This window comes from Dermacentor variabilis, chromosome 7 (assembly GCF_050947875.1).
Source record: "Dermacentor variabilis isolate Ectoservices chromosome 7, ASM5094787v1, whole genome shotgun sequence".
Classification (NCBI taxonomy): domain Eukaryota; kingdom Metazoa; phylum Arthropoda; class Arachnida; order Ixodida; family Ixodidae; genus Dermacentor; species Dermacentor variabilis.
Genome location: NC_134574.1, coordinates 75,619,626 through 75,644,700, shown reverse-complemented (window position 1 = coordinate 75,644,700; position 25,075 = coordinate 75,619,626). Strand labels below are relative to the sequence as shown.

The following is a 25,075-nucleotide window of genomic DNA, read 5'->3' as shown; positions in this document are numbered from 1 at the left end:
TAAAGCAGGACATTGGAAAAGTCAATGCACCTTTCGCATCGAAAATTTATAACTTTCAGAATTGAAATCCATGCACTCAGTATATTCCGCGGCCTCCGCGAGATGCCGCGATGAGCCCGCTCACCATCAAAATGTCGTCGAAACTTTGTGCTCGAAAGGGTCTCCTTGCGCTTTGAGACCCCTGGTGTATAATCCTTGCCCCAAAATCCATCCGGAGTTCGCAATGTTCGCGCTGAAATGTCTTTTAGAGCGTGAAAAGGACGTTCTAGACAAAATATAGAATGATTCCCGGCGCTGGGGGTTGTTTTGGTCGACGGTGAACGACAGCACCAAACTTTCGGAGGGGGGCGGGGACTGAAGCCCCATAGGCCCTCCACCTACCTACGCTCCTGGCGACTTCCAAGCGTTGTGATGGCTGGCACATTTAAAGGACTGTAAGTACGCCTCGCACGATGGAGTCTGACACTCCAGGAATGAGACATAACCGCCATCTATAAACCCGCGCGGAAATACTCGGTGCAGGCTGCCTATCACGTGCCCCCATTGACCCGCCACCGCAAGACGACGAGGATGACGACGCCTTCCTACGAACAATAAGCGCGGAAGACTTCGCTGAACAGCAATGAGCAGACCCGGAGTTAAAAAGCGTCGTCGAGTAGACAATACCGACGTTGACCATAGGGCATTTAGGCGAGGATTGTCTGCGTTTTCTCTGCAAACGGACGTCTTCGTAAAGAACTTCTCACGAGTCCGTGACAACTACCTTGTGGTTCCCTCAGCATTGTGTCCAAAAATACTGCGCGTCCTACATCACGCTCCGACCCGTGGCACCTCCGATTTTCCCGGACGCTGTTGAGGATGCAGGACAGACATCACTGGCCACGCCTGTTCGCCGACGTCACCTATTATGTCAAGACATGCCGAGCATGTCAGCGACGCAATACACCGCCAGCAAGGCAAGGTGGACTACTATAGCCGATTGAGCTCTTTTCCAACTGCTGCTACAAATTGGGATGGCCTTGTTGGGGCCATTTCCGACGTTAACTTCCGGAAATATCGTCGTGGCTACCGACTACCTTACCCGGTACGCCGAAACGAAAGCCCTGCCTAAAGGTTTTGTGGCCGAAGTGCCAAAATTCTTCGTCACGAATATACTGCGACGACATGGTTCTCCGGAAGTGCTCATCATCGACCGAGGAACGGCTTTTACAGCGGAGCTCACGCAAGCTAACCTGCAGTACAGCCAGACAAACCACGGGATGCCGAAAGCCTACCACCCGCAGACGAATGGTTTTAAGAAGAAAATAAGCATGTACCGCACCAACATGCTGACAATATACGTCGAAGTCAAACACAAGACGTGGGATGCCATCCTTCCGTACGTAAGCTTCGCTTATAACACGGCCGTACAAGAAACAACGCAGATCACGCCATTCAAGCTACTTTACGGAAGGAACCCAACGACGACTCTCGACGCCATGCGGCCGCGCGTGACTGACAAGGAGAACCTCGACGTCGCCCACCTATCTCCAACGTGCCAAAAGATACCCGACAGCTCGCCCGCCTGTGCAGGAAGAATCAGCCGTGGACCGACAGTCGACACTACAATCTAGGGTGATGATACGCCGAGTACCAGCCCGGTGATGGCGTTTGGGTTTGGGCCCCAATACGCCGACGAGTTCTTGGAAACTTCTGCGATGCTACTTCGGGCCCTACAGGATCATCCGACGAAATGGTGCACGAGACTATGAGGTGGTGCCAGACGGCATTTCGATATCAGAGTGGCGTGCTGACAACCTCAAATAGTCCATGTTGTGCGGCGTAAGCCGTTCTAGCCGCGCTGACAAACATTGGGACTCTCTTTTTTTTGGTAGTTTTTCATTGCTAAGCATGCTTTTGTATTTTTGGCTCACCTGTTTGTAGCATCGGGACGACAATTTCTAAGAGGAGGGCATCGACAAGTGTACAAGTTTACCTTTCTCAGGTAACTATGTTTCACCGTCTAACAAATGCTATCGCGCAGAACGCGCCTGCATGTATCGGAAGTTTCTCGAATGTTATAGATAGTTCTATGTGCTGTCTGTTGTCACCTAACCTTCTATATTCTGATTGCATGTATGCACGATGCGAATTGTGTAGAACTTTCCGGAAGACACGCGGGATCCAGCAAATACTCTGGATCCTTCGATGACTCAGGTATAAAAGCCGACGTTCTTGCCCAGCACAGCCGATTTTGACGATCGCCGACTGTATTCGTCGCTATCGTTCTTTGACTGTAGCCTGCTTTTGAGGGCCCAGGTTCGCCCAATAAAGCTCAAGTTTCGTCATTCACAGTTTAGTTCCTTCCTTCACCGTCACGACTATGTCACAGCATTGTAAATAAGATGAGGCTAGGGCAAAACAGAAGAAACATCATTTTTAGACTTTGAAAATTCAATGTAGGCCCGAATATCAAAATAAGCATTTATAGCCAGAATAAATGTGCAAATAAAATGTTCTTAGACCCATACATCGAGCCTATATGATAAAGGTACAAACGATCAATACAAGCGAAATAAAAGTGGCATTTTGCTTAAAGCTCCGGTCTCATCTGTCGTGTCCGCTCCTGTAGAGCGGTGATGGGAGCGAAAGACTTACGTCACTCAGAGGTAGCCACGTACCGAAAAGCACCCGTGTTTATTAAACAGCCACTTTTTTATGCTTTCGTATCAGTGACGTCCCAGGGCCCGTGCACAACCTTCCTTTTTCTTTCAGGAAGTGTTGTAACACATAGAAAACGTATGAATGAGACGAATTAGAACAGCACCAAACTACAGTATACAGGTTCCCACTGCTGCCATATCGCTGTGGCGCTCTTATTTCTAGACAATGTCGTGTCATATAAGCACCAGGTCACCCGTATTCCATTGAAGAATGCGGCGTTCAATTGAGCGTGGAAGGCTCGGCAGAGGCCTTGTACTGGTCGGACTGCCCTGCAGCATTTGGAGTCACGGGAAAGTCATAAAACGGGTAATGCGCACCGCTTCGCTCGCTGTACGATGCCAACTTCCGTCTGTTTCTCTCTACCTCAATTCCGCCGTCTGTCCGCGCCCGATAATAAGACCGAGGCCGCAGAGTTGGACTCAGCACCGTGACCTGAATTTCGCTGACTTCTATCCATGCGCCAGTTACTGAGACCATTAGTGGTAGCTGCGTTACCACATGGCGACGGTCGTAGTCGTGTTTTTGCTTATTTTGAATCCTCTTGTCCTTATATCGTAATCTCCCGAGACCAATTGCCTTTGATGGTACCAGTTGTTTCGGGTGCACGGGGAGCGTGGAGCGTACAGCGTAAGCGTCTGCCCATCAGTAGCTGCGCTGGGCTACCCAACCATCTGAAGTGTCCCTATGCGCTAGGTAGGCAAGATAATGGTCAGCCGATTTTTCCAACATCCGTTCTACTATCAATCCTGTACATTCAGCTGCTCCATTTGACTTGGGGCACCTGAGGCTGTACGGGAACCCTCCTTCAAAAAAAAGATATGTATGGTCAATTATATATGGCCACACATGTGCAGGTCATAAATACCAGGTTCTCTAGCCGAGTGCCATCCGTGCGGTATAACCGAGCTCCGATTGGTCCACCTTGACTGATCAAATAGGGCACCACTGTAGGTGAAATGAGGCGCACAACTCCTGCGGGAGCCGCCGTGGTTGCCCAGTGGCTATGGTGTTAGACTGCTGAGCACGAGGTCGCGGGATCGAATCCCGGCCACGGCGGCCGCATTCCGATGGGGGCGAAATGCGAAAACACCCGTGTACTTAGAATTAGGTGCACGTTAAAGAGCCCCAGGTGGTCAAAATTTCCGGAGTCCTCCACTACGGCGTGCCTCATAATCAGAAAGTGGTTTTGTCACGTAAAACCCCATAATTTAATTTTTTAACTCCTGCGGGGGCAGTAGAGTATCCGCCTCCCGTGCAAGAGGACCGTGGTTCAAATCCCGGTGCCGCGCAATTCTCCACCGGAAAATAAAAAAAAAAACCGTGTGTAGAGAAAATTGCACAAACAGGCCTGGAGTGCGGCCTGATCCCGGTGACCAGAACCGGTAACGCACTCTCTCACCAGAGCAGGATTGGCGACCCTGGTGCAGTACTTGGCCACAACCTCCTATATGAATACAACAATCAAACCCCGGCCCTCAGTCCCCAGCAGCCGCGAAGCAACTGACCACGGCGGCGGTCAGATCTGTGACGCTGCAGAGGGTGCTAAGAATACCTGGCTCCGGACAGGCCGCCATTGGAATCTGAACCTGGCAACGTTTAACTTTAGAACGTTATCTAGTGAGGCGAGTCTAGCAGTCTTATTGGAGGAATTAGAGGGTAGTAAATGGGATATAATAGGGCTCAGTGACGTTAGGAGGACAAAAGAAGCATATACAGTGCTAAAAAGCGGGCACGTACTGTGCTACCGGGGCTTAGCGGAGAGACGAGAACTAGGAGTTGGATTCCTGATTAATAAGGAAATAGCTGGTAACATACAGGAATTCTATAGCATTAACGAGAGGGTGGCAGGTCTTGTTGTGAAACTTAATAAGAGGTACAAATTGAAGGTGGTACAAGTCTATGCCCCTACATGCAGTCATGTTGACCAGGAAGTCGAAAGCTCTTATGAAGACGTGGAATCGGCGATGGGTAAAGTCAAAACAAAATACACTATACTGATGAGCGACTTCAATGCCAGGGTAGGCAAGAAGCAGGCTGGCGACAAGTCAGTGGGGGAATATGGCATAGGCTCTAGGAATAGCAGAGGAGAGTTATTAAAGAGTTTGCAGAACAGAATAATATGCGGATAATGAATACCTTTTTCCGCAAGCGGGTTAGCCGAAAGTGGACGTGGAGGAGCCCGAATGGTGAGACTAGAAATGAAATCGACTTCATACTCTGCGCAAACCCTGGCATCGTACAAGATGTAGACGTGCTCGGCAAGGTTTGCTGCAGTGACCATAGGATGGTAAGAACTCGAATTAGCCTAGACTTGAGGAGGGAACGGAAGAAACTGGTACACAAGAAGCCAATCAATGAGTTAGCGCTGAGAGGGAAACTAGAGGAATTCCGGATCAAGCTACAGAACAGGTATTCGGCTTTAACTCAGGAAGAGGACCTTAGTGTTGAAGCAATGAACGACAATCTCATGGGCATCATTAAGGAGTGCGCAATAGAAGTCGGTGGTAACGCCGTTAGACAGGAAACCAGTAAGCTATCGCAGCAGACGAAAGATCTGATCAACAAACGCCAATGTGTGAAAGCCTCTAACCCTACAGCTAGAATAGAACTAGCAGAACTTTCTAAGCTAATCAACAAGCGTAAGACTGCGGACATCAGCAACTATAATATGGATAGAATTGAACAGGCTCTCAGGAACGGAGGAAGCCTAAAAACAGTCAAGAAGAAACTAGGAATAGGCAAGAATCAGATGTGTGCGTTGAGACAAAGCCGGCAATATCGTTACTATTATGAATGAGATACTTCAAGTGGCTGAGGAGTTCTATAGAGATTTATACAGTATCAGTGGCACCCACGACGATAGTGGAAGATAGAATAGCCTAGAGGAATTCGAAATCCCACAGGTAACGCCAGAAGAAGTAAAGAAAGCCTTAGGAGCTATGCAAAGGGGGAAGGCAGCTGGGGAGGATCAGGTAACAGCAGATTTGTTGAAGGATGGTGGTCAGATTGTTCTAGAGACACTGGCCACCCTGTATACGCAATGCCTCATAACCTCGAGCGTACCGGAATCTTGGAAGAACGCTAACATAATCCTAATCCTTAAGAAAGGGGACGCCAAAGACTTGAAAAATTATAGACCGATCAGCTTACTGTCCGTTGCCTACAAAGTATTTACTAAGGTAATCGCAAATAGAATCAGGAACACCTTAGACTTCTGTCAACCAAAGGACCAGGCAGGATTCCGTAAAGGCTACTCAACAATAGACCATATTCACACTATCAATCAAGTGATAGAGAAATGTGCAGAATATAACCAACCCTTATATATAGCTTTCATTGATTACGAGAACGCGTTTGGTTCAGTCGAAACCTCAGCAGTCATGGAGGCATTACGTAATCAGGGTGTAGATGAGCCATATGTAAAAATACTGGAAGATATCTGTAGCGGCTCCACAGCCACCGTAGTCCTCCACAAAGAAAGCACCAAAATCTCAATAAAGAAAGGCGTCACACAGGGAGATACGATCTCTCCAATGCTATTCACTGCATGTTTACCGGAGGTATTCAGAGACCTGGAGTGGGAAGAATTGGGGGTAAAATTTGATGGAGAATACCTTAGCAACTTGCGATTCGCTGATGATATTGCCTTGCTTAGTAACTCAGGAGACCAATTGCAATGCATGCTCACTGACCTGGAGAGGCAAAGCAGAAGGGTGGGTCTGAAAATTAGTCTGCAGAAAACTAAAGTAATGTTTAACAGTCTCGGAAGAGAACAGCAGTTTACGATAGGTAGCGAGACACTGGAAGTGGTAAGGGAATACATCTACTTAGGGCAGGTAGTGACCACGGATCCGGATCATGAGACTGAAATAACAAGAAGAATAAGAATGGGCTGGGGTGCGTTTGGCAGGCATTCTCAAATCATGAACAGTACGATGCCACTATCCCTCAAAAGGAAAGTGTATAACAGCTGTGCGTTACCAGTACTCACATATGGGGCAGAAACCTGGAGGCTTACGAAAAGGGTTCTGCTGAAATTGAGGACGACGCAACGAGCTATGGAAAGAAAAATGATGGGTGTAACGTTAAGGGATAAGAAAAGAGCAGATTGGGTGAGACAACAAACGCGGGTAAGTGACATCTTAGTTGAAATCAAGGAAAAGAAATGGGCATGGGCCGGACATGTAATGAGGAGGGAAGATAACCGATGGTCATTAAGGGTTACGGACTGGATTCCAAGGGAAGGGAAGCGTAGCAGGGGGCGGCAGAAAGTTAGGTGGGCGGATGACATTAAGAGGTTTGCAGGGACAACATGGCCACAATTAGTACATGACCGGGGTAGTTGGAGAAGTATGGGAGAGGCCTTTGCCCTACAGTGGGCGTAACTAGGCTGATGATGACCTGAGGCTGGACGTGACGTGATGGAAGGCATAACTTGTCGCAAAAGCTGCAAATTGAGGACCGTTGTCTCTCATGGCAAGTTCTGGAATGGCGTGCCTAGCAAACATATTCTTGATTTGTACAATAACCGCCGCAGAGATCGTGGGCGATAACAGGGCGAGCTACGGATAACGTGATAAACCGTGTACGACCACAACCTACGTTTTTCTGTGCGAATGGAAAAGGTCAGCTCCCACCTTCAGCCAAGGCAAGCTGGGAGACTCTCATGGCATCATCGGCTCGGCTTTTTGAACGCGAAGTCTCGCGCGCTCTAGACAACTTTTTACCAGAGCTCCTAGGTCGGCGCTGAGGCCGGGCCAGAACACAAATTCGCGGGCCGTTGGGCAACATTTCGCAATACCCTGATGATCCAGATGCAATGAACTGAATAGTTCCCTCCTTACATTCTGAGGCACCATGAAACGAGACCCATACAGAGTCACGCCGTCATATATTGTATGGTTTTCTCGCTCCGACCAATAAGAGTTTAGCCAACTGTTTACCTTAACACGACGTGGCCAGCTCTCTTTACAGTACAACTAAAGTTGTTGGCTGGTTTTGTCTTGTTGTTGCGCGAACTGTATTTTGTCCCAATGAGGTGAAAACTTCAGTTCGCTCGCACATCCTCGTACTAGGCTCGATACTTCGCTGCCATCTAGCTCCCCCACCTCTAAATCCACCTCTGTGCAAGGCACCCGAGTGAGGGCATCGGTGGTGCCAATCTGCTTTCTTGGGACATAGGAGACTGAGAAGCTAAATCGCATGAGTCTTAATTGAAGTTTCTGTATTCTAGAGGGAAGCATATGTCCTAGTGGTTACTGTCCGAGTAGCGCTATGAACGCCTTGTGATCGGCCTGAAATTGAAATTCCAGCTCTATCAAAAACCCTAAAGTCTTTCTGCCGACAGCGTCAGCGCAAGTGCTTCTTTTTCTATTTTTGCGTACCGTTGTTCCATTGCGGTTAATAAACGAGAGTAGAATGCAACCGGCAGCCTTTCCCCATCTGACTGCACTTGTATGAACACACATCCAAGACCGACTGGGAACGCGTTAGCGGACACAATAGAGCGGAGATTTGGGTTGACTTTTGCGATGCATTGGGCCGAAGTCATCAATTCTTTCAGAGACTCGAATAATTTTTACTGAGGAAGTACCCAGTGCCACTCGCGGTCTTTCAAGAGAAGACTACGCGGCGCTGCTGACACATCAGCAAGGTCGCTCACAAACCTTGCCAGATAGTTTATCATACCCAGAAACCTGCGGGCATTAGCAACACTTGGCGACGTAGCCATTTTGTTTACGGCTCGAACTTCCATAAGAAGCGGCCCTATTCCCGACGACGCAACGATCCGCGTTGCGTTCTACTCTACTAAAAACGAAAAGAACATTTAGCCCGATTGGGCGTCACCCTCGCTGTAAACAACGTTTTGAGCACTGTGTGCAGCCGCCCATGGTGTTCACGCCTGGTAGCTCAGCAAACCTGAATGTAATCCACCAGGTTCACTACTCCTTCAAGGCCATCTGAGATTTCCGCCATTCGCTTTTGAAAGTATTTTGGGGCCGATGCGATAATGAACGGTAGATGCTGTAAGCAATGCCTACCAGATGGGGTGATAAAAGTAGCGACCTCTTGAGTTTCATTTGCCAATTTAGCCTGATGAAACGCTGAATTGGCATCCAATTTCATAAAGGGTGTGGGCACGCGAATTGCCCAAGGGCATTGTCTATGATTGGCGGGAAAAACACTCACATAGGACCCTCTTGTTCCGGTGAGCTAGATCCATACAGATACGATGTTCCCCTGATCATTTAACTACGGGCGCTATTCTAGCACACCGTTTCGTCGGGCCATCTACATTCCAAATGACTGCTTTTGACCATTTTGACGAACTATAGTGTGATCGGGTTCTTTGACAGGATGGGCACCCTCCGGGTACAGTACTGCAGCACACAATGGCACCAACTGGAGGCCGCTGGGCTTCTTCTCAAAGCGCTTCGAACCAAGCTCGCGAGAGAACCTTCAGGAGGGAGATCCTGGTCATCCATATCGCTGTCAACCGTTTCCATTTCTTTCTTGAAGGCTGTAGCTTTTACATTTTGACGTACCAAAAGCCATTAATTTTAGTTTTCAGGAACAACAGTTCCTTGTACTCAGAACGTGGGCTACGGAACTTTCTGTTATTTAAAATTTTCTACGGAAATCTCTGCGGCCGAAAGTCAGGCAGGTGACACACTATCGCGGATCGGCGCTGTACCTGCTGGCCCTCTGGATTTTCAAGCTGTAGCCTCCGCCCAACAAAATGACCCCGAGCGGCCCCAACTCAGGGAAAAGGCTCGGCACACAAGCTTGGGGAAGTGCCGCTTCCCTAGACCACAACAATGGTCATGTGCGACACATCGCAAGCAGTTCCTCGCCCGTTTGTGCCCCACCAGGTCTCGCGGCCTATATTCGATTCATTGCTCGGGATAAAGCCATCCCCGCGTCATAGCGACACAGAGGGTCATCACAGACCGCTTCATCTGGCCAGGGAACAACAAAGATGTTCGAAGCGGGGCAAGAAGCTGCGAAGCCTGTCAACCCGGGAAAGTGACCCAGCACATGCGTCCAGCAGTGCAGACGTTTCGACCACGAGTGAGCCGTTTCGATCACATGAATTTAGACTTGGCGGGGCCTCTTCTTCACGCCCAAGGTTTAAGGTACCTCCTCACGTGTGTCGACCAGCACTCAAGGTGGCCTGGGGCGACACTTCTACAAGACATCACGGCCGAAACAGTGGCACAAGCATTTGTTGGTACATTGGCGTCGCTGTACGGTTGTCCTTCGCGAATAAATACTGCCCGAGGTCGGCAATTGCAGCGCTCGCCTTATTCTTTCCTGGCGAGACTGATCAGCGCGCGCCTTCGTAACACCAAGGCTTAGCGCTTCCAGAGCAAGGGTACGGTCGAGCGCCTGAAGGCGTCATTGACGGCCATGCTTGAATGACAGCACTGGGTGGAAACGCTACCCCTAGTACTACTGGGGCTAGGATGACCTCGTAGTCATCGCAGCCAAGATGCTGTATGTGTAAGCAAACTGTGTTCCAGGCCAAATTCTCCTCCCCCAGCAAGGCAATCCGCCAGCGGCCGCGCAGTATTTAGAGAGGCAACATTCTTGGCTCGATCAACTTCGACGTACACTCCCACGTATCACCCGCGGGCATCCTGTGTTTAGTTCCCCGACAATGCACACAACAACGCACGTCTTTCTGCGGCACTACTCTATCAAGCCACCACTGAGGGGCCTTCCTGTGAAGGTCCCTTTCGTGTGACTTTGCGTCCAGAGAAAACCTTGAAGATTGAAGACAAAGAAGAGGTGGCGTCGTGCGACTGCGTGAAACCAGCCTATCTTGAACATTTACTCTGCAATAATTCTGCCATTCACACCTAATCATCCGGCATACTAGGGAGAGGGGGGGGCGAAGCCCCTGTAGCGAGCGTCCATCAATTCGCCGTCCCTCGCGGTGGGGTATTTGCCTCTTGATCCAGAAATTCTGTTTACCTCGCCGTGCCTCGTCGTCGAGGTTGGAACAGAAGCGGCTGCCTGACTGGGGCGCCACCACAGCCACTCGGCAAAACTGCTTCTACTTTTGAACAAAGCCAGTCGAGTCTCCGTCTTCAAGCTGTCAGAACGTGCATTCCTTGCCTCCGCCAGACCGAGCTTCGAACACCCTTATTCTTACAAACTCAGTGAACCAGCAGTGGCTAGGCGTGACTTGACGCTTGACTACATTGTCCCATGTTTGTGGGTTTTTGTTCTTCCCATTTCTCAGTCCCTGCTGCCTTAGTATAATATGCATATATATTTAGGCGATTGGATGCTTTAGTAATTTATATGCCCAGGCTACCATCATTTATGGAAAAAGACATGTTGCTATACAAGGGTCTATTTATTTCTCATCACTTCAGGATGCAAGCACGACGAGCACAAAGTTCCTTGCGATCGTAAAGTGGGGGTCCCCGGCGACTTGTGTCCAGGAGTTGCGCGGTGGGAATGCACCGGAAAAAGGAAAAGGTGCGCATGCGTGAAAGGAACATTCCAGAGGTGGGATCGCCACTGTGTGCCTTACAGAGACTGCGGTAAGTATGCAAACGCTTGCTGCTACACATTGTTATCATTCCGGCACCGAAGGGCTAGCGGCAGCTCACCTGAACCAATTAAAAGTACGATCGTGTCATTCAGCTTTCGCAAAATGCTACAGACAGACAGACAGACAGACAGACAGACAGACAGACAGACAGACAGACAGACGGTCGGACGGACGGACGGACGGACGGACGGACGGACGGACAGACAGACAGACAGACAGACAGACAGACAGACAGACAGACAGACAGACAGACAGACAGACAGACAGACAGATAAACCGACTCTGTTCCACTTCTATAATGAAGCCAACGTTAAAAATGCTCTAGACTTTCAGGATTTTACAGTGCACTGCTTGGGTAGCTGTGGCATATCAGGAAAGAGTATACGAGACTGAGTAAGCACGCCCAATGACTCGCTTTATTTTAGAGCGCAGCTCTTTGGCGTCCGTTCCTGGGTTTCGCGTCGTCGTCGGCGTTGTCGTCGGCGTTGTCGTCGGCCTCGTAACCAGCTCCGCCCCCCTTTCATCCCCCCAGCGCTAGCAGCGACCGACTGATACCGCTGGATGCCGCTGTCGCCGCTAGAGAGTCAAGATAACGTGACTGCATAGAACTCCGTCGCCGCCATGCAGAAAGAGGAGGAAAGGGTCTCCCCCCCCCTGTTCTTGTGTGGCGGATAGGGTGCTCTTCAGTTGCATCAGTCAGTCGCTGCTATCTCTTCCCTCCTCCCTTTATCGTGTTGTCCGCTTGCTGCGCGCGCTTCTGCCCCCATCGTTTGCCGCTGGGTGTACACGCCGCCCCCCTCCCCCCTCTTCCTGCGAGTCTCCGGTTGTCAAAGCGCCGGCTCGAACTTAATTCCTTTCTTCGCTCCTCCTCCAATGCAACCCCTGTGCGGTGGCAATCAGAGAGCCAGATCGGTGGCGGCGGATCTGTATATGTGCACCGCCCGAGCCGAAATTGCCGCTGCCGTTCGCCCTGTGCGGTGGCAATCAGAGAGCCAGATCGGTGGCGGCTTGACATAAAGACAAACAGCAATTTCCTAACACTTATGCGGGAGAACATCCCGTTCCTCTCGCTCGTAACGCGTCCCACGGCTGTGACAACCTCGCGAGGCACTTGTATAGATCTCGTCTTTGAGAATCAAGCATTGGTGTACCAAGTCGAACATATATCAGTCTATTTCTCCGACCACAAAGCTTCCTTCATGACTGTCAAGAACTGTTAGTGGAGTCTTTGTTAAAGGAATACGTGTGAAAAATAAAAAAAAAATTCTGTGATAGCGCATACATGTGTTGCTCGATTTCTTTGCCTCAATCTATCGAAAAGGTGAAACAGCTTATTTGCTGCGCTCAAATTTCGCATTAGGAAGTAACGTAATCGTCGGTAATTTTTTCTCCCCGCTATGATGCCTTCACGACGAGGACAACGTGTTCTAGTGTAACTTAGCGCGCAATTTGCGTGACGATCATTTGTCAACGCCAGGATGCGTGATTTCCTTAGTTTTTTTAAAACCTAATCAGAACGTAGCTGCATTAGCGTTAGCGTAAACTTACTATATGCAAAACGCACGCACAATAACACGCAGTTTCAAAGATAAGGTGAGGCAGAATGCCCTGCATGCCGCGAAACGTTTATTTAACGTGATAATTATTTAACCTAGAACTACATTCACACAGCTGCGCCGATTTCTTTGTAGACAAAATAAAAGAGCCATATGGAGCATTTGAATAACTTCTAAACAAACCCGTTGCCCATTATACTTAACGCATAGTCGGGCACAATATGCCATAACACTTTGGTTATCGCAAGCGTTCTTTACTCGCGTCAATAGCGCGAAGCAATGTGAATTACTGATTTATGGTAGTTTTCCTTCTTTCTGGCACCTGTGCTCACAGGTACCCTCACGCATCACCAACGCCTCTTGCACCATTATTGTGACGTCAGGCTACTCTAATCGCCAACAGTTCACACTTCTGTATGAGCAGCTAGTGACAGAACGACACAATGCTTATTCTTGCTCTTCTCGTTTCCCTTTTTTTCCCCAAAACCTTGGATATTTATTGCGAATAAAGTCTTCAGGACCTTCTATCCAGACAAAGTAAGTAATATAAATATAAAATATCAAATTCATTATACTTATACTCAGTACAGCTTGTCGATCCTGATCCTGATCAATGTTCCTCTTTTTTACTCTGAGCATACTAGCAGTCTAGAGGACTCTGGCCTACGGCAGACTTCTCTGCTTTGCCTTAGGTATGTTCTCCCCGCACTGTGTCTTGAAAACAGACGTCAAATAAGAGTCTTCGTCTGTCAGCAATCTAATTGGTGGCTTTGAAATACGTAAGTGGAACTATAACAACATATCCGGCGAGTTTGTTTCCGTTCATAAAAAAGTTTAGTAGCTCGAAACGGCAACAGAGATGAGATAGATAGAAGAAAAATTAACACTGAGTCACTATAGCAGTTTCTTGTGAGTTGGGAGTGCTCTAATGTCTGTGTTGAATACATGGCAGTCCCAATTGTCTCGGTATTCCCGGGCTCATTTAAGCCAATTCGCTGTTTCGTGATCTTGCCTGGATTCCCGATTCTGAGATATAGGCATACTTTTCAATATAAACCGATCCTGGAAATTCTTATGCGCTTAGTGTAGACGTTGAAGACATGCATTATTCTATACTTCAACCTAAGGTATTTATTAGCGAGAGGACAATAATGAGCAACCTTTGATTGGAAAAGTGGGATGTCCGCCGTGGAGTTCATGTAGTTTCTGGGCTTGAACATTCGATCCGTGCTAGTTGGTTGGGATACCGGAATGTTGTTCTACAAGTGTAGAACTCGCAATCGCTCGTGGGTGGCGCACATCCTAAGCAAAGGTGTTTTTGAGCCACCTTAATTGGCAACTTAGTAAGCGACTACATGGAATGTGTAAAAAGGTTTGGTTTTATTGATGAACATTTAGTTACCACTAAAGCATTGACGACTAATCAGATCAATTAATTTTGAGGGCAATCAAGTATGCGACTAAGAAACATCGCTTTACGTTTGAATCGCGAAATGGTGACTGGCTAGACTTTCTTAACTATAAATTGAGGCGGACTATAATTACCTTTGTTGGAGTCATATTCCAATGTTATGCAAATTTTTACCTAGAATTGATGCGGGCCTCTAAAAAGTTGTAATAAGTAAGACTATTTTGTCTAGCCTGGGCTCAGTGCGTGGATCATATTTTCGCAGATGGCGCAAGAAAGCTTAATAAGAAAAATTAAGCGAAATAATGAGCAGGCGAATGCAAGTGTCAGCGATGCGCTAAAGAAAGTAACTGCTTTTCTTTCTGAAGTGCATCGCATGCTGCATGGTATAAAAAAATTACAAATTGTTATGGTGTCATGGTAGCTTTAGAAGCTCCTGTAAAGCATGTTTGTGTATTAGTGGACAAAAAGAAAACACGAGATTCCTATAAATGATCCCAACTTGTGTAAGGTAAGTAACAATGTTAAATTCCTGCTTTGACCACACAGGCGGAGTTTATAGAATTTCGCTGTAGTGTGGAAAAGTTCATATTCGCCAGAGGGGAGAATGCGTAAATGATCTGCTCAGAGAACACAACAATTGCATCCGATATAACGCGCAGTCTCATTGAGCAGATCATCATAACATGTATTACATGTGAGTCGTTTCTTTTAATGAAACAGACGCTCTTAGCAAGTAGGCACTAGTAGGCAGTAGCCACAAAGCCTGTGATAGAGGCCAATCAAGTTGCGCGCCGTAATGTACGCATTAGTCATCCTTGTATGCGGCTCTTGGACAAAGATGTGCAATATATGTCTGGCCGTTGACAGTACTTCTCAGGGGATTGTATTACCATATGACTGTTAGATTCATACTGAAGTAAATCTTATTTGCCGGCTGCTATCTTACACACACACACACACACACACACACACACACACACACACACACACACACACACACACACACACACACACACACACACACACACACACACACACACACACACACACATATATATATACATATATATATATATATATATATATATATATATATATATATATATATATATATATATATATATATATATATATATATATATATATATATATATTGGGACGGGTACATTGCGAGTGTAAAAAGGCTGTATTTACAGTACATACACACGATGAGTCACAGTAGTTAAGCTGGCTGACCACCAACAACAGGCTGCAGCCAGCGTCTCCGACTTTTTTCGTCCTCTCTCTTCTTTCATCCTTCCGTAACAGGACCCCCGGGTGGTGAAGCGCCTTTTCGGCGCATGGTAGTTGAAGAATAGCGAGCGATATATGGCTTCAGCCGCGAAACGTGCACTACATCAACAGGTCTCTGACTTGAGGATGCATCAAAGTGAGCGGCGAAACCTCGTAATTTACGTCATTACCTTGACGTAGGACTTCATAAGGCCCTGTGTAGCGAGAGAGAAGCTTCTGGGAGAGGACAACCCGACGACATGGCGACCAGAAGAGCACCTGAGTACTTGGCGCGAGCTTAACATCGCAATGGCAGCGGTCGTAACGATTATTTTGCATATGCTGCGAGGCTAATAAACGAGATCGCGTGACTTGACGTGCCATGTGAGCGCGATCGATGACTTCACGAGCGTACTCAGTTGCAACACGTGGCACAGAAGGGAGGATGGTGTCAAATGGCAATGTGATGTCGCGGCCATACAAGAGATATAAGGGTGAATATTCTGCGGTGTCATATCGGGACGAGTTATATGCGAACGTCACGCAAGCGAGCGTGGCGTCCCAGTCTCGGTGATCGTTGGAGACGAACATCGGCAGCATCTCTGTGATTGTTCGGTTGAGACTTTCCGTAAGACCGTTCGTTTGTGGGTGGTAGGTGGTGGACAGCTAGTGCTCAATGGCACAAGAGCGGAGGAGATCGTTGACAGCTCGAGATAAGGAGCGGCTACGGTCTGTAAGTACCTGTCGAGGTGCACTGCGGTGGACAATGACGTCGTGGAGGCGAAAGTTGGCAACGTCTGTTGCGCAACTAGTCGGCAACGCCTTTGTTATCGCGTAGCGTGTCGCGTAATCAGTAGCGACGGCGATCCACTTGTTCCCGCTAGTGGTTGTCGGAAAAGGACCAAGTAGGTCAATTCCTACGCGGAGGAACGGTTCAGATGGAACTTCACTTGGATGGTGTCGTCCGACAGGTGCCAGGGGAGGTTTCTTCCCGCACTGACACAATTCGCAAGTTGCGACATAACGACGCACAGAGGGGGAGAGACCCGGCCAGAAGAACCGGCGTCGTACCTGGTCGTATGTACTCAAAACTCCAAGGTGTCCCGCCATCGGTGCATCGCGAACTTGTCCGAGAACGACTGATCGCAGATGACGACGAAGGACGAGGAGCAACTCAGGACCATCAGCGTTGATATTGCGGCGGTAGAGGATGCCGTTATGCAGCACAAAAATAGGGCACGTGCCGTCGGTGCTGGCTGATTGCACCCCGGCGATGATGGACAGTAAGGATGCGTCGCGTTGTTGTTCAGCGCGCATGTCGGCCATGTCAGTCATAGCCATCACGCAGGTCATCGGATTATGCGCAACAGGAATGGGAGGATCCACGAGGTGACGGGAGAGAGAGTCAACGTCTTTGTTGAGGCATCGAGTCTTGCAATTGACAATAAGTGAAATTTCCTGGAGCAGCAAAGCCCAGCGACCAAGCCGTCCCGTCGGGTGCCGGAAGGAAGGCAGCCAGGAGAGTGTGTGGTGGTGTGTAACGACCGAAAAGGCGCGCCTGTACAAATATGGCTGGAAGTTGGCGACATACCAAGCTAAAGCCAAGCGCTCCATGCTCGGTGATGGAGTAATTTCTCTCGGCAGGTGTTAGCAGGCGGCTGGCGTAAGCTATCGCACACTCGGTACAGATGTTATGGCGGCTTGCGTCAGTGTGGATTTCGGTCGGTGGGAAAGTCAATCAAAGTGGGCAAGTATGGGAGGGGTGGTTAGAAAGCCGATGATAGCGGCGAACGCGTGAGCCTGCTCCGGGCCTCATGAGAATGGCGTGTTTTTCTTTAAAATATTTGTCAAAGACCGAACAACGTGGGCGAAGTTTTTGACGAAACGGTGACAGTAAGAACACAGGCTGGACGAAGCAACGCACGTTAGAAGCAAAAGTGGTATACGGAAACTGCGTACGGCGCGAAGTTTTTCTGGATTTGGTTGGACACCGGATGCGCCAATGAAGTGTCTCAACACAGTAATCTGACGGCGCCCGAATTAACACTTCGTGGAGTTCAGTTGAAGGCCGGCTTTTCGGAAGATCGCAAGAATTGCTGCTAGTCGGGTAAGGTGGCTGCCGAACATGGGAGAAAAGCAGTAACATTGTCAAGGTAACAAAGACAGGTGGTCCATTTGAGGCCTCACACAAGAGAGTCCATCATACGTTCAAATGTCGCAGGAGCATTGCATAGGTCAAAGGAGATGACTTTGAACTCATATAAGCTGTCCGGCGTGATGAAGGCCGTCTTCTCGCGGTCGATTTCATCAACTGAAATCTGCCAGTAGCCGGATCGAAGATCGATCGACGAGAAGTATTTAGCTACCTGCAAGCAGTCCAAGGCGTTACAGTGGGTAGTGGTAGCGTGGTAGTGGGTAGACGTCTTTTCGCGTGATCTTGTTTATGTGGTGATAATCGATGCAAAAACGCCAGGTAACATCTTTGATTTTCACTAGAACGGCAGGCGAAGCCCAGTGCTGGCTGATGCTTCGATGACCCCTCTGCGGAGCATTTTGTCCACTTCTGATTGGATGACTCGACGTTCAGCATGCAATGCATGATAGGGACCCCGACGAATAAGATTCGTGTCGCCAGTGTTTATACGGTGGTGAACAGATGTTTGGCCTAAAGGCCCGTCGTCGAACTCAAAGATGTCACTGTATGATTCAAGCAGGAGACGTATGTACGTAGCCTGTGCTGAAGTGAGGTCAGGTGCAATGATTTTCGCGAAGTTATCCGTTAAACAACCAGAGCTGTGAGCTGCAAATGGCGCTAATAAGCCACTCTCGGCATTCAGACTCTCAATGTCAATTTCGGAACAACCAGAAACGCTGGCCAAGAACATGCCTGTCGGAATCACTTGAGGGCACAGGATGAAATTCAGAAGTGGTAGAACGACGTCGCTATTACTAACTGTGACCAACGTATGCGGAACAGAAACGTTCCGGGTCAAAAGCATATCGATGATGGGGTGAAGCACTTATTCACCGTCAGGACGCAGGGGCTGGGCAGTTCAAGTGACGTAAGTAACGGCCTCGGGAGACAGACGCACATCTTGAAGCGAGCCCAAGTGCGGTGGGGCTGTACTCGGATCATCGGCGAGTTGAGGCAGTCGTAACTGAAGAACGCCGGTCGCGTAGTCTATGAAAGCAGAATGTGTGGACAAAAAGTCAAATCCAAGGATAAAGTCGTGAGGGCAGTTGTTGATCACAGCAAATAGAACAAAAGTAGGGAGGCCAGCTATAATTAAACGCGCAGTACACATTCCAAGAACAACCAGCACGCCGCCGTCGGCCACACTAAGCACTCGGGCAGCTGACGGGGTGAGGACCTTCTTTAAGCGCCTACGCAGGCTAGCAGTCACACATATATGTGGGCTCCAGTGTCGACGAGTGCTTGGACATGTACCGTCTATTTTAACGTCTATTGCACTTCTCCTTGTGGGCACAGACAAAGGATTGCTGCGGTAGTAGGCAATGCAGCACCACATTCGAGGGCTGTATTTCTTAGTCTTTCGAAAGGGTGCGGCCAAACGCCACAGGGGACGAAAGGCGACGTGGCTGCAGCGAACAGGAAGATGCACGACGTGTTTGCGGTGAACGAGACTGTTGTCCGCGCGGCGATGGTGAGCGGCTGTACCACGTGTTCCTAACAGAGATGTCGGCGCTCTTAGACTGGGTGGTGTCGAAAGATTGCGGATATTTGCATCAAAACGGCTCAGGTTTGTCGGGCCACGTGTCGCGACAATATCGGGCAACATGACCAATGCAGCGACAGTTGAAACATATGGGCTAGTCACCCATAGTTCTCAACTCTGTGGGGTTGCGATAACGTGGAGAGAAGCGTGGGAGCGAATCGAACATAGTTGAAGGGCGTTCGCTAGCTATGGGATTGGCACACACACACATAATGCACACAGACAGCACACACAGAATGTAAACCAATGTTTTCAAGTTCGTGGCGAACGATGGCTTGTACGAGAGGAACAGAAAAAGTGGTAGCATCAGGGCTACGCGAACAAAAAGCTGCGGGCGCCGTCGCGTCCAGTTCACGTCGAACGATTCGCACCACGTCCTCTGACGGCGACGCATGCTGCTGTGTGGGTTTATCTTTGCACGTCGACGTTGTGACAGTATTGGGAATTCTGGCGAATGGTTGCAAGACGCGTCGGCTTTTGGCCTGCTCGAATTGTCGGCACTCTTTAATGATAACATCAACTGTAGAGCAGCTTTTCCCCACAAATAGATTAAATGCGTCGTCAGCAATGCCCTTAAGTACGTGCTCGAGCTTCTCAGCTTCTGTCATGTCGTGATCGGCTATACGACATAGTGCCAGCACGTCCTGGTTGCACGAGGCATAGGACTCCGTGGGGGATTGGGCACTGGAGGCCAGTTCGTGCTTTCCAACAATTTTACGGCTGGCTGGTTTGCCAAACAACTCTGTCAACTTCTCTTTGCATTGGTCTCAGCCGGCTAGCTCCTCTTCGTGGTTCTCGTACCACACCTTTGCCGTGTCTCTTCGGTAGAAGAACATGTTAGCTAGCAATACCGTTAGGTCCCATGTGTTAATTCCACTCCCGTGTTCGTACATAACCACCCACTCTTCGGCGTCGGCGCCATGGGTCCCGCAGAAAGGTCCAGGGTCCTTGGGTTGCACAACCACAACCGAAGGTGACAGCAACGTAGCTGGCGACGTTGAGGTTGGAGGCGGCAACGACGTTGATCCCGCGTGCTCAACGTCATTCATGGTGCGGACGGTGATGCGACGTTCACTGAGGAAAGCGGTTTCCAGCCGTGGTGCCCTGAACCTCCCACCAATATGTTACGGGGATGTTGTCAGTATAGAAAGACTGCAATTACAATATATATACAGGACGAGTCAGAGGAGTTAAGGTGGCTGACCACCAACAACACGCAGCCAGCCAGCGTCTCCGATGTTCGTCTTTCTCTCTCTTCTTTCAGCCTTTCGTAGCAATATCATTTGATTTCTATAATAAACTACACTCGCAAATGGGCGCTCGACCAGTGTATTAATTGTTTCTGCTCCCTGCCGGACCATTCATTAATAAAGTTTCTTCTCTCTCTCTCTGATCTCTTGATTTGCGCTCCTAGGTTTTATTGCGTCAGTGGTACAGTATACTTCAATCAAGTTTTGCTATAATGTTTCTAGGCAAACAGGGAGTGTTTAAATTTTATCAATAATTTTATTTACTGTGCCTGTAACTTTCGGGGTTTGAAAACTCGAAAGGATGGCAGAATGCGTAGGGGGAGGGTGATTCAGGTTACTTTGTCACCATGCGACACTGTAGCACACGCTTTAGTATAACGAAAGCTAAAGCACGCGTGATGTTATATTAGTTTATTTCGATCCTGTATTGTGCATACCATATCATGCTAGAGTTGTGAAGCGAGCACGCGGAGTTAAGGTCACTAGAATTGACGAAACAATATTTTAAGGACCTTACTGGGAAATTTGGCGTAAAAGTACCACCTAACGATTTCGACACTTGCTAAAAGAAATATTCTTTACAAAATTTGTAATTGATCCTTACGCATTTGCCTTAATATTCTTATTTGTCATAGTATCCCACCTACTCCCTTTTCGCTAAGTACGAGTTCAGTAGAATTTGTACGCTCTTAAAAATATCAGGTCAGTTACTAACCAAAAGCTAGTAACTGCATGTCACGGTTAACTCATATTCTAGTAAGGTCTGCTAGTAACGGGCTGGTTGTTGCATTACTACACAAATGGGGGTGGTGCATACAACTAGCACAGATGATCAGTTTACGAAGCATAGCTAGTATAGGCCCCGGTACAGTGGCATGCGCTACCCCATTTTGTTAGTGGGCCTTTTTTGTTCACATTCAGTAATTCCATTGCCAAGGAACAATAATATCGCTCCTGTTCTAGAAGCGTATTTTAAACGCGTATGCGAAAACAAAGAAGGAAATGCAAGGACCGCATTGCTACACACTTTAGGGATATTTATAAAGTGTCCTGATGGGAACATTAGGTAGTGTGCAATAAACTGCAGGGAGACGAACAAACAACAAAGAGGAACACAAGGCGCTGCACAATACAATGATAGGGCTATAATACGCGACATGTTGGTAAGAACTACTGCAGGGACATAGACAGGGTGTCCCAGCATCAAGTTTTTGAAAAAGACAGCCTATTCTACGCTATGATAACCAGGTGTATATTATTCAAAGGTGTGTAGAGTAACCGCAAGTAATATTGTTATTCGTGCGATTCAGATTAATTAATGATTATTTGCAATTAGCAAACGTTCTAATTACCGCCATGAATACCATGCTGTCAGTGAAGCATTTCTAGGAAACTGACAGAAACTTAAGGGGTGAGAAAGCCAGAGAGGTCGGCATGAGCGAGCGTGCTTTAATGTGCTACGTTACACGGGAAAAAGTAAAGGGGGCAGAAAGAGCGATGTGACGATTATGATGAAGACAGGAAGAAGCGATTCATATATACACTAACACGGTGTTTTCCATAAAGCCTTGCATCCAGTCTGGTGACCTTCAAGTAATCTCGAGCAGCCTTTGTAGCTATTGATGTTATTGTACCGTCGCACATTGCGGACAAAATAGCACTTTCGGGCGATGTTTGTCTGCCAATGCCCGGTAGCGTTGAAGCCAGCATTTTCCGCTGTGATCCGTGAAGAGGGTAGTCGGAAAACAGATGTTGAAGACTCAGACACTCGGCAGCGTTCACAGTTCGGGCTATCCTCACGGCCGATGAGATGTGCATAGCTTCGAGTGAATGTGACGCCCACGCGAATCAGGTAAAACATTCTGGTTTGGCGCCATTTGACTTTAGCCGGGAGGCGAAAAGTCCTGCCGCAGTCTATATCCCGCTGGCACCTCTACCGATGGTAGGACACGTAAACTTCGATTGGATAGGACGTGATTCCTCTATGGTTCCGGAAGTCGATGTATACCGTGGCAGGCCTAAGCATGTTCGCAGAGCTTGAGCCTGAAGGCTTTCCAACGATTGAAGGTAAGATTAACGTATATTGGAAAGCACAGGTACGCTGTATCGCGGGTAGCCCACCAACAACGCCTGATACAGCTGCAAAATACTTTTCAGAGGAGCCCTGTCTACCTGTTAGTCCAGCTACAAACGGATGATGAATATAAAGCTGGATAATTTGGTTCGTAGTAGGGCACTGACGTGCTTCGACCAAGATAGGCTGCGGTCAATGACGACACTTAAATATCTATTGTGCATGACAGCAGGGATAACTGTTCCATCAACAAATATCGGATACCGTGTCATTGCTTTCCTTGCGAATGCCATTTCAGCACATTTTGCTGTGGAAAGTTGCAGGCCTTGACGGCATAAGTATTTTGATGCTATGGCTGTGGCCCGTTGTATAGTCTTGCAAGTATTTCTGGACGCGTTACTCCAGATGTTCATATGCATATGCCGTCCGCTTCTGCGCTGATGTTAACATTGTCAGGGAGCTGAGCTCGAAGGCTAATGAGCGTGATGTTGAACAGCTAGGACTGAGAACCGCTGCTTGTGGAAGCCTACGGCCAACCTGATGTCTGTCCGTGTCACCGTCAGTCGTCGACGTAGAAATAGTACGTCCACTAGGGTAGCCGAATATCCACGCGTAGGGCCTACCACTTATGCAAAGGCCTTCAAGCGTATGAAGAATGACATCGTGAAGAACGTTATGGTAACTACCTTTTATGCCAGATAAATTGCGCGCACTAATTACCGACGTTGTTTTTCCTGTTCTACGCATGAAACGAGGTTGATAACACCGTCTATTGATAAACGTTCTCTGCGGAACCCATTCATAAAGATTGGTAAGGTGGCATTTTTCTCCAAGAGCCATTCCAATCTTCTCAGCAGAACGCGTTCCATTACTTTGCCGTTGCATCTGGCTAGATCGATAGGCCTATAGGAGGAAAGCTTGCGTCTGCGCATTCCTAGTTTCAGACGTACCACAATACGACTGCACTTCCAGTTCTCCCGAACTATCGCCGTATCCGACGTGTAATTGTAGAAGGGAAGAAAGAGTATCCGCGCTCCCTGGCTGAGATCACAAAGAGCACAGTAAGTGATGTAACCAGGCCCTGAAACGGACGAGCGAGGAGGCAGAGATCCCAGTATCCAGCTCATGCATAGTGAAGGGCAGATCGAGGGGATCGTCAGAAGATGGCAGCGAGTAGCAATATGAAAGCCATCCTGCTGAGCTGGATGCGCCTACAAGTAATTCGCAACAACATTTAACCCCGTCCACTTCACTCCGACCATGCTTTACTGCCACGGTTCACAAAGGATGCAATTGTTGCGTGTGTGCCTGGAGGCTCCGTACAACCTGCCATATACTAGAGAGAGTTCTTTATTTGGCGGCGGGGAAGGGGAGGGGGTCCTGAACACCATACAATGTCTTCCAGCTTTGCTTATCGAGTTGCACAAGCTGTCAAAGTACATGCCGTTGGTCTTGGCGAGAAGTAGTTGAGTGAAATGGTGACTTCGATTTCCTGTACTTTCGCTCGGCACGGCGACGGAGTGTGAGGGGAGTGTTCGTACTGCGCGTCAGCCTGCGATCTTGGTCTCGTCGCATTGACACGCTTTGTTTTTGCAGTTAGGGCTGTTACAATAACAATTTTTATTTCTGAACATGATTGGATGCCGCCGCACTGAGCCTCCACAAAGGCTGGAAAGCTCGCCTTTGTATACAACGCGCAGCAAGGGTAGCTGATCTAAAAATTTAAAAGTCAAAGCTGGGATGTTTTCAGCCTAGTTCTTTTCGCCCGTGTGTATTTTCTGGCTGATAAGAAAACGCACGTAAAATTAACGACATCACGTGACCAACCATCCGCGCGTTCCAATAAGCAACGCCTTCAATCAAGCTCCATAGCAGTTAGTCGCAGAGCAGTCGCTTTATATGGTGCGCCCTGCCCACGACAGCGCAGTGCCTTGGTGGGGATAACAGGGCTGAGAACTGGTGACTGATGCCTCGTGCAAAGAGTGCGCTAGCTTCTGTGGAGCGTGTTTCAATTCACTGCGTTTATTGCGATAGGACTTATATGGACCCTCCAGGCGAATTTCTGCCGTCGGCGTCAACGCTGCTGCCGGCGTGAGGTTCCGCATAAACTCCAAGGGCGATAAAATCGTCGCCGCGCGCCGTGTGCTGTATGTGCCAGTGAAAGCGTGCGAGGGTGAGCCGCCGATTGCGGCTCAATCTCGCGCATGCAGGCGAGCAAAGCGGGGAGGAAACGCGCTGTATTCCATCGCGCGCAAGGATTCGGGGGGAAGGTGGGAAGCGGGGGCGCTTTCTACTACGGCCTGCTTGAGTGGCCGCGCGCGACACCCGGGTCACTATATCTTGAAAGCCATCTACGACGGGGACATAGTCCGCTGCGCGCTGTGTTTTCGCAGCTTAGTTCCCGTTGATCAGAAACGCAGCACGTAACTCAATTCACTGGCTGCTGGGGCCGCGCTTCATCACTCTACTGCTTTGACAGTGAGCATCCGTGGTGATCTAGTGAGAT

General features: G+C 48.6%; 1 protein-coding gene across 1 annotated transcript in view; it reads left to right on the top strand.

The window, feature by feature from the left end:
- Positions 1–25,075, top strand: part of LOC142586851 (uncharacterized) — a 119,978-nt gene that overhangs the window by 50,159 nt on the left and 44,744 nt on the right. The window contains exons 3-4 of the mRNA XM_075697721.1: positions 11,088–11,258; positions 13,337–13,362. Of these exons, the coding sequence (XP_075553836.1) occupies positions 11,088–11,258; positions 13,337–13,362 (197 nt within the window). The remainder of the gene's footprint in view (positions 1–11,087; positions 11,259–13,336; positions 13,363–25,075) is intronic.